Source organism: Phlebotomus papatasi, chromosome 1 (assembly GCF_024763615.1).
Source record: "Phlebotomus papatasi isolate M1 chromosome 1, Ppap_2.1, whole genome shotgun sequence".
Lineage (NCBI taxonomy): Eukaryota > Metazoa > Arthropoda > Insecta > Diptera > Psychodidae > Phlebotomus > Phlebotomus papatasi.
The window spans coordinates 5,627,033-5,636,920 of NC_077222.1; the positions used below are offsets into that span (position 1 = coordinate 5,627,033).

Genomic DNA, 9,888 nt, shown 5'->3' on the forward strand with positions numbered 1-9,888 from the left:
AAATATGCACTTTCTGATATTTATTGAAACAGGGTTGTTTTAATGTGTTGTCTCTCGAAAACCCCAAGTCGCTATCTCTCATCGTTTGGCCTTTAAGTAAAGTTTCACTCAGGAGTGGTGGATGGAGATATACCTCAAGTTTAATATTGCTTTCTCTCAGGGTTGGAGGAATAAAAAGGCCAGTATTGCATGTGAGAGAATTATTGTAAAATGAAGTGTTCTCTTTTTCAGAAGAAGGAGCTGTTAGCAGAAAAAAAAGAACGATCGTAAGTGGAAGATCATCAATAATCTTGCCAAACAATTCGCACGTCACACGTTCAAGGAGAGAGATTGCAAGAACAAAATGCCCTGTGATTTGTCAATTGATTGTTGTGCACCATACGGAGATGATAGTGAAAAATTGTCCCCCCAGTGAGAGATCTTCAAGCCACAAGGAGACAACGATACAATCGAACATACACATAAATATTCTTGCTTTTTGTCCTCCTTGGCATCTTCAAGCCACGATTGGGGCGAATGCATAAAAAAAAGGTGCAAGAAGAATCATTGACAGAGAATGAAGAGGGACAAATGAAACTGAAAGTGACCCATTTTGAGAGTTTCTTTGATCTCTCATCAACTGGACAACAATAAAAGGAGATCGTGCAGAAATTACAATTGCACAACATTCACATATTCCAACGTTCTCTTCTCGACACCAATTGCACTTTTTAGTGGAGAGAACTTTTAGTGTTTCACGCACCAAAATTGCTAAATTACACCACCAAAGCTATAAAATATAAATTAACATTAAAGTACTGCAGGAGACTTACTTCTGTACTTCCAATACTTCATTTAAAACACTTAAAAACCTTTTATAATCTCGGTTTTTGATGATGTTTTTACCCCAGGAAAACCCGTATTTTAGGACAATCAGATTAATATGTCAGAAATTGTGTGTTAAATCATTGAGTTAAGATATGAATAGCTAATAAATCAGTTAACATTATAAATAAGTGTTCTGACCGCGAAACAACGGGTACTGCTGTTTTTTTTTCAGTTTAAACTCCAACAATAAAAGTTAATCAATGAGAAACATTCATGAAACATTAAAGAAACATTCTTTTAAAAATAAGAGATGTTTCACATGAGAAGCAATACACGGACAATTTGCATAAAGGCACGATACGTTAATGAGAAAATATCCTGATATTATTGAAAATTGCAGTCTTTCTGAAAAATTAATCTTAATAAATTGCGAAGGCATTAGAATAAGGAAATGGCCTCCAATTAAGAAACATGCTCCTAATACCTTTTTCGCGCGATTTTTACGTTCTTCTCTTTTTTTATATATCTCACGATCTCATCACAGAAAAAATAGCATCATGTGTACTTGAATGATAAGAAAATAATGTAAAACATGCGTCAGCTATTACATGTGAAAGAAAAACATCTATTGAGAAGTTCTTCAATGAAAATGCTCATTGAAAATTAGTGTTTTTTCCCCCGTATTGGTATTTGGTATTTCCATATTTAATGTCTGACACTTGTTCAAATAAAAGAAACAAAAGGTATTAATGCTTGACAAAACTAACAATTCCTCAGGGAAAGAAAAACAATAATTTTCTGGTTAACTCTTTTCAGATAAGGAGAAATGTTTATTGGTCATGGACAGATTTCGATAAAAGAAACTTCACACAATCTTCCCGGTATAAAAGGCAGAAGCCTAGGCACAAATACCTCAGTTTCTACTATTTTCACGTCAAAGAACACCGGGTAACTTCACAAAAAAAATAGCAATGAATTTTTTATTTTTTACCTTTGTAACTGCTCTCAGTTTTCCTGCGTCTAATGCAATTTTTTCAGTAAGCTCAAAGTTACTTCGAATTTTGGATATAAGGTGTTAATTTGTGTTTTTAATATTTCTAGTCTCTCTTTGATTACTTTGATAATTACTACGACTACGAAGATTCAGTGCCTTCAGATAATACCTTCGACTTTTTCGATCCCTTCGACTTTACAGACATTTTTCATGGTTATCCTGAGAGTGACGAAAAAAATGTAACTGAAATAAAAAATGTTGAAGGTGATGTGAAAGTGATTGAAATTTTGATAAAAAAGCACACAGGAGTTATAAAAAGTTTGTTAATTTCAGTTCAGTGTGATGGTTGCAATATAAAGATTAATTGTACCAACTGTACAGTTGAGGGATTACCACCAACAGCATCGTCAATGCATGATTCAACAGCAAATCCAATACAAAGTTCAACATCAGCTCCAACATCAACTTCAGCAGCACCTGGATCTGGGGTTTGTATTTCGAATTAAGGGAGAGTGGAGACCTGACAAAGGATTTTTACTGAAATATTGTACGCTTCATAGCCCCACACTACTTTTAACAATCGGGTTTTGGTGAAACCAGAGGTGACATGATAACTTCTTTTCGATAGTATCGACTGTCGATTCTGAAAAATTACAATGATAGCTGCACCTTTTGTAGCTCATATAAATATTTATATTAACTGTTATGACCAGCGCACAATACCTTTTGTTTGTAAACATGTTTTCAAAATTTTCCATGAGAATGAGCGAGATGACTAGATCTAGATCTCACTCACTCTCATTGAAATGTCAAAAACATGTTTACTAAACAAAAATTATTGTGCGTTGGGCATTATGCCCAACGCACAACACCTTTTGTTTAGTAAACATGTTTTTGACATTTCAATGAGAGTGAATGAGATCTAGATCTAGTCATCTCGCTTATTCTCATAGGAAATTTTGAAAACATGTTTACAAACAAAAGTTATTGTGCGCTGGTCATTAAACCCAACGCACAATAACTTTTGTTTGTAAACATGTTTTCAAAATTTCCCATGAGAATGAGCGAGATGACTAGATCTAGATCTCACTCACTCTCATTGAAATGTCAAAAACATGTTTACTAAACAAAAGTTATTTTGCGTTGAGCATTATGTCCAGCGCACAATAACTTTTGTTTGTAAACATGTTTTTGAAATTTCCTATGAGAATGAGCGAGATGACTAGATCTAGATCTCACTCACTCTCATTGAAATGTCAAAAACATGTTTACAAAACAAAAGTTATTGTGCGTTGGACATTATGCTCAACGCACAATAATTTTTGTTTGTAAATATGTTTTCAAAATTTCCTATGAGAGTAAGCGAGATGACTAGATTTAGTTCTCTTTCACTCTCACTGAAATGTCAAAAACATATTTACAAAACAAAAGTTATTGTGCGTTGGGCATTACATTCTTTTAAGAATGGTACAATAAATAATTCAATATTGTTTTAAATTCTGTCCTTCACTTAATTTAAGAGATACAGATTTATCGATACTATCGATTCGATAGTATTGAAAAGTTATCATTTCACCCCAGGGCTAAATTTGCCGGAAAAAGATTTTTTCTATACTTTTTGATAAACTACCTAGATTATATTGTCAATTATTTCAATGAATAGGTAGATCTGTTCGTTAAAAAAAGTTTTGTTGAGTGAACAAGTGGATCTTGTACAAATTTTGTCAAAAGGATGTTGTTTACCAATTTGACTAAACTTTTTCACAATTTGTATGGAAGAACATCCTTTTGACAAACTTTTCTTGTTAATTTGACAAAGCATTTTTTCATAGTAGAGGAAAGCGCCCATGCTTGATACCATTGGAAGCTTCGTAATGACTAAATTTTTCCTATGATTCTCAATTAACCTGACGCCGCAATATATTTTAAAAATTGCCCTTTTTCCCATAGTTTTTAAAATATGGTTGCGATGAGTTATACATATATTGTGAAACATAGAAAATTTAGTCATTACGAAGCTTCCAATGGGATCAAGCATGGTCACTTTTCCTTTGATTGATACAAAGGAGGTTAGCTTAAAATTTTTAGTTGAACAAAAAACATCGCACAGAGCAATTTTGCCCTACCTCTATATCAATTATTCTACTATTTTATATATTTTTAAAAAATCAAGGATGTTGAAAAGATTGAGTGTCGCAAAACAAGACCGTCATTTCTTAGATAAATTTATTGTACAATAATAATAATGCTGGCAATACATTCTATATAAGAACTAGACCCTTCCACAATATTCAATCCTAATGGCTCCGGTACACAATTTAGATCAGGAAAGTTTATGAAGTCAAAATTCACAACCCTTTCGCTTTTTAAAAGTTTTGTATATATGAATCCCACTCTTTTGCACTCTTCTTCTTCTTTTGAACATCACACCAAATTAAATTTAGTTCAGTCTAATTTGGAGTCCGAAAGATTGGGATAGACTTATGCAAATCTTTTGAGAAAGGCCGAGGACATAAGTAAACATTTTCCAAAAAAAATCACTGAAAAGAATTTAGATAAGTTAAGTTATATGTCTAAGCATTATGCCGAAAATAGACACAGGCTGATCCTCGAGAATACTCAGTTAGAAAAAATTGGCGGTAGAAGATCACTCTAAACACTATCATACACTGAGGATTTAGGATCAAGTATTAGCATTTTTTGCGTAAATTTCTATTAAATGTGCACACTTTGATTGCTGAAAGACATCTTAGGTACAATATCGACGTATTTTCATACAGATAGGAGTACTCTGATTCTCTCATTACTCGAATTTTAATGCATTTTAAAATTTTGCGACATTGCGTACCATTTACTCTCCATGTTTTTATTTTATTTTTTTTATTATTTATATTATTATTTTACCCAATTCACATTTCGAAAATTACCCAAAAACACCCGTGAAGTTTTATATTTTTGCCATTGGCGCTGATGTCGCTAATCCTCGTAAATTTTACTAGACCTCATGAATTAAGAATCTCCAGTTTGATCCTGATCCTCCAAATTTTGAACTGATCCCTGAGTGTATTGACACCAATCCTAATTTTTTCGAGCTGATCCCTAAGCCGATCCCCCTATACCTATTTTGGGCTTTAGGTCTGAAACCTATATATTAGGCATATGTATTATTACACTGGTAAAAATAAAAGTTTCATATTGATCCAAATTTGATCCTTTTGCAAAGGATGGATCAAATTTCAGACTTTGAATGCACACTTATCATAATAGAACATATTTTATCATGAGCTTATTACTCACAACATATTTCTCTCATCAGAGAGAACATCAAAGATGAGTTTTCATTGTTTTTATTCATTTATTACTTAGTTAAAAAAAAAGTGATACTTTTGAAATGATCCTTGATGATCCATTTATTTTTACCAGTATATTGTTCCTTATACAGGGATAGGGATATCAGCTCCATTCCCTGTGGAGTCAAGTATACTAAAGTTCACTGAAAGGACTTTAAACACCGCTTAGTTCTAGAAAAATTCCTGGTGACTTAATTAGGGGTATAAACCTGGGACACTTGCATCATAGAGCGAGTGGTCTACCACTTGACCCATTAAGTGCGAATTTTGCGAGTGTTTTTATATGAACTACCTCTATAAAATATTTTAAAAGATTTTTGGAAAGTTAATCATTGCCGTATGTGACACTAATTGTACTTCTCACAAGTATAATTAGTATGGGAAAGTAGGGTAGTTTCATGCATGCATAACTTTCGAAAATATTCAATTTTGAAATAATATTTTTTTAGAAATTTTTAAATAGCTAATAGTCAAGAGAAACTAATGAAACTTAGTTTGAATATGGTTCATGTTCGTTTAGGAAATGTGATTTGAAAAAGAGTTCAGCAGGGTGAAACTGCTCAACCATCCCCTAAGGGTGTGTGAAAACCGTACCTCAGTTAATTCACTGTTTTTTGCAAGGCCTTCAGCAGTCTGTTTAGTTAACTTTATATAGACAAATTAAATAATGTATAAATGACATTTCTCAATCCTTAAATTCGAACGTCATTTTCAAAAAAAAATTAACGGCATTCATGTGATATTATTTACTTTGAAATAAAAATAAAACATAAAGAAATTAGTAGACAGATAGTACAATATCTTTTAGTACTTTACTGTAGATTTTCTAACACTGAACGCCTTAATTTTTACAAGGAATTTTATTTCTATAAGCTTGTTTTGTTTCTATAAGCTCAAATGTTCGTATTTATTCACAAATTTTTGTTCTGATGAATTTGCTTTTCATTTAATACCGCAATCGTATTTGAAGAACTTGACTGTATTTTATTAAACAAAAACCATAAACGTAGTGCTCTTTACAACCAACGCACAATAAATTTTGTTTGTAAACATGTTTTCAAAATTTCCCATGAAAATGAGCGAGATGACTAGACCAATGTTGCATTGACTATCATTGAAATGTCAATAACATGTTTACTAAACAAAAGTTATTGTGTGTTGGGCATTATAATCAATAAATTTTTGTTTTTTTTTTAGAGAAAAATATTCACAAAGAATATCTGTTCTTATTTTGGCTTATAGATAAAAAGTAAATAGATTTTTTTTGCGAAAGTTATTTAAAGAGATTATATCACTTTAAGATGAGTAGGGTGGCGGAATTACTTGTGGCTTTTGTCTTTACTTATGGCCTCCTCACAAAAAACACTACAATGTTACAAAGTGATTTTGAAAAACCCCAAAATTAAAAATATTTGATGTCTTATGGTAACATCACATTTTTTTTTGGTTTTTGGAATTATTTTCTGACCAAAATTGCGATGAGGCCATAAGTAAAGACAGGCCACAAGTAATGTCACCACCCTACGTAGGTCAGTACGAGCATGTACTGTTGATATTACAAAAGTTGTTAATATGAAACAAATGTAATAAGTGTTATTCTTTAATAACTTTTAGGTCGCGCCGTTTTCAAGAATACAAATGATATTTTTGGATTACAAAAGTTAATTTAGAGACATTAAAAGCCAAAAAAAATAGTTAAAATTGGTCATTTAATTTTTTCTTTGTTAAAATTTTCATGAAAATCTTACTGCCTTTAAAGTTATAAAAATTAAGTATACTGACTGATCAAATTTTATGTTTTGTTAACTAAATTTAATTTTTTACTACTTACTTGCACAGTAGCATATTGAAATATATTAGGAGCGAAGGGAGCGAATAAACTAAGTCTGGGGAGAGAGCTACAAAGAATCGTATCCTGAAAAATTAACCACGATCTTATTAATTATATTGACGTTTACTTGTTCCACTGAATTATTCTTGTATTAGAAAATTATTCACTTAATTATTAACAGTGATAATTTTTCATAACTCAAGCTTGGAAAATTAGAACATTTCTATCAATTTGGCTCGGTTTCAAATGACTTCTCAGAGTTTTTTATTTTTTCCTTGAACACAAGTTAGACATAATCGGATTAAGAACCCCTGAACTGATCTAAAAAATTCGGCTGTTCCATTTAGTTGCCTAATGGCTCTGGCACACCTTTTAGATCAGGAAAATTTCATGAAGTCGAAATTCCCCTTTCTTTCTCAAATGTTTTGCATATGACTATCTCATTCTTTCGCATACTAAATTCGATTGAGCTAAATTGATTTTATTGTGATGTTTAAAAGAAGAAGAAGAGTGCGAGAGAATTTGATAGATATATGCAAATCATGTGAGAAAGAAAGTTATTCGAATTTCGACTTCATGAAATTTTCCTGATCTAAAAGGTGTGCCAGAGCCATAAAGATTAAATTTTAGTATAAATTCAATATGAACGAAAATTGGTTTATAATGCCTCCGGCACATCTCTTCAATTTGGTGAAATTCAATTTAATTAAATTTTTACCTCTTTCTTATTATCTTTCAATCCAAAATCAAATATAATTGTCTCTTTTTGATATATGAAAATCGAAATTGAAATTTAAATGTTTTTATAATGGAAAGAGAGAGTTACATCTCATATCAGTTTGAAAGAGAGTAAAAGGTTCGATTTTAATCGATTGAATTTCACTAAATTGAAAATGAGTGCCGGCGCCAAAAACTGCAAATAGAATGCTAATGCTAAAGTTCACATCCCCCTTCTTTCTTCAACGTTTCGCATAATGTTCAACATAATCCTTCACACTCAAATTGGATTAAATTACAATAGAGTCTCCTAAATTCGAACGCTCAGGGGTATTTTCTACATTTCTCACCTCCCAAATTCGAAAGATTTTTTCAAAACTAACGAAATTTGTGTGAGATTAAATTGTACTTTGAATCAAATTCTCGCACTTTCTCGCAAATCTTAGTGGTAACCGGGGTAACATACTTCCTTTTCATTTTATACGATCATAATGTATGTAAACATTCAGAAAGAAGCACATAAATATGATTTTCATTGACCTAGAATACGAACTTTCTAACATAACCTCACAATTGACATTTTGAATCCAAACGGCCGGCGTTCGAATTTGAGAGATTCAGATTTCAGAGACTATACTGCAAATTGAATTTGTTGTGATGTTCAAGAGAAGAAGAAGAGTACCAAAGAGTAAGATAGACGTATGGCAAAAGCTTGAAAAAGAAAAAGACACCAATTTTGATTTCAAGTTCTCCTGGTCTAAAAGGTGTGTCGGAATCATACACTTTGCAAATGAAATGCCTACGTTCCACACCTTTTATAAAAGAAAAATTTCATGAAATTGACATACATATTTGTCTCAAAAGTTTAGCACATATATCTATCCTACTCTTCGTATTCTTCTGTTTCTTTTGAACGTTACAATGCAGGGGGGTGACATTAGCTCTGAAAAATGCGACCAGTTTTAGTGTAATTTTTTCCCTGTTTTCGTACACATTTCACGAGATATCTCCAAAACAACGTAGATTGCCAATTTAAGGTTCTCGGTTGCCTCTTCGTTATTAAATTGGCTTTTATTTTGTATTAGTATTTTTTATTAATTCATTCTACAATGACAGAAAACAGCTAATAAACTCAAAAATTTTTTCGGCTCGCTAGAAACATATGGGAAACATAGGAAATGTCATGCCCCTGTTACAATGAATTCAATTTCGCTCAATCAAATTTCGAGTGCATAAGGATGATTCAAATCTAAATTGAATTTGTTTTGATGCTATGTTTCTTTTTCATTTGGAAATGTCTAGAGCACCTCTCCAGTGGCTCAGGATGCGACACCTTCTGCGGCTTCAACTCAGACGGAACCAACAACAGTTTCGGCCCCAACTGATGCGGCTAAAGTGGACGATTCCATCCAGGAAAATTCTATGACAACCATTGCTCCACAGAGTAATAGCACTGAGGTAAATTCCACAGAAGCATCAACTGAAACGACTACAGCAGGAACGAAATAATTGAGGGATGTGACGTTGATGGAGAAGGAGAATAGTTTTTAGAAAAAAAAATGGGTGCACGAGATCCCAAAGAGACAAAAGCCCACCAATTTATGGTCCTTGAACAATAAATTTTTGGTCTATTTGCCCCAATCATGGGTTCTTCACCCCAAAAACTGCTCCGGAGAAGGTTACTTTGCAGAGTTCACCGAAACATCCAATTCTTCAACTTTTTTTTTGTTGTTCCTTCCTCTTCTCAACTCTTCCTTTTTTGCTTGGAGGTATATATACCAAAAATCGCATGCAAAATATAAAATAAGGCTATTGAAATAGAAACGAAAAAGAAGTTGCATTTTTGATCATTTTCGGGATTCTCTCTCTATTCTTTTCCACCCTCTTTTTCATTCCTTTCAAATATATCCAATCGCTGAAGAATTTTTTTTATTTTTTGGTTTCTTGGGTGGTGTGATGTTCTATAATACCCAACATTTTGCAAAAGGAGAGGCGATGAAAACGCGATTTCTCTTTTTGCTCTGCGACATAGCATTTTGTTTTATTACCCATCTTCTCCTTTTCATCATCTTGCTTTGCATCACATCCTCCTTAGTTATATATATTTAATATAAAAAAAATACATATATTTTTTGGAACTTTGGGTTTCCAATGCGCGCGATATTGATCGAAATGATCGTGTGGAGCGC

The 9,888-nt window shown here is 32.5% G+C and overlaps 1 protein-coding gene across 1 annotated transcript; it reads left to right on the plus strand.

Moving 5' to 3' along the window:
• Positions 1–1,701: 1,701 nt before the first annotated feature.
• On the plus strand, positions 1,702–9,535 carry LOC129798595 (uncharacterized). The gene is made up of 4 exons (XM_055841815.1): positions 1,702–1,844; positions 1,909–2,065; positions 2,135–2,289; positions 9,002–9,535. The coding sequence occupies exons 1-4, from the start codon at positions 1,779–1,781 to the stop codon at positions 9,206–9,208; spliced, it is 585 nt and encodes a 194-aa protein (XP_055697790.1). The 5' UTR covers positions 1,702–1,778; the 3' UTR covers positions 9,209–9,535.
• Positions 9,536–9,888: the final 353 nt, after the last annotated feature.

Excerpts from the sequence above, each read along its gene's own strand:
- LOC129798595 (XM_055841815.1), top strand. The coding sequence starts at position 1,779 with ATGAATTTTTTATTTTTTACCTTTGTAACTGCTCTCAGTTTTCCTGCG. Across the intron at positions 1,845-1,908 it reads CGTCTAATGCAATTTTTTCA|TCTCTCTTTGATTACTTTGA; the intron begins GTAAGCTCAAAG and ends TAATATTTCTAG. Across the intron at positions 2,066-2,134 it reads TGAAATAAAAAATGTTGAAG|TTCAGTGTGATGGTTGCAAT; the intron begins GTGATGTGAAAG and ends TGTTAATTTCAG.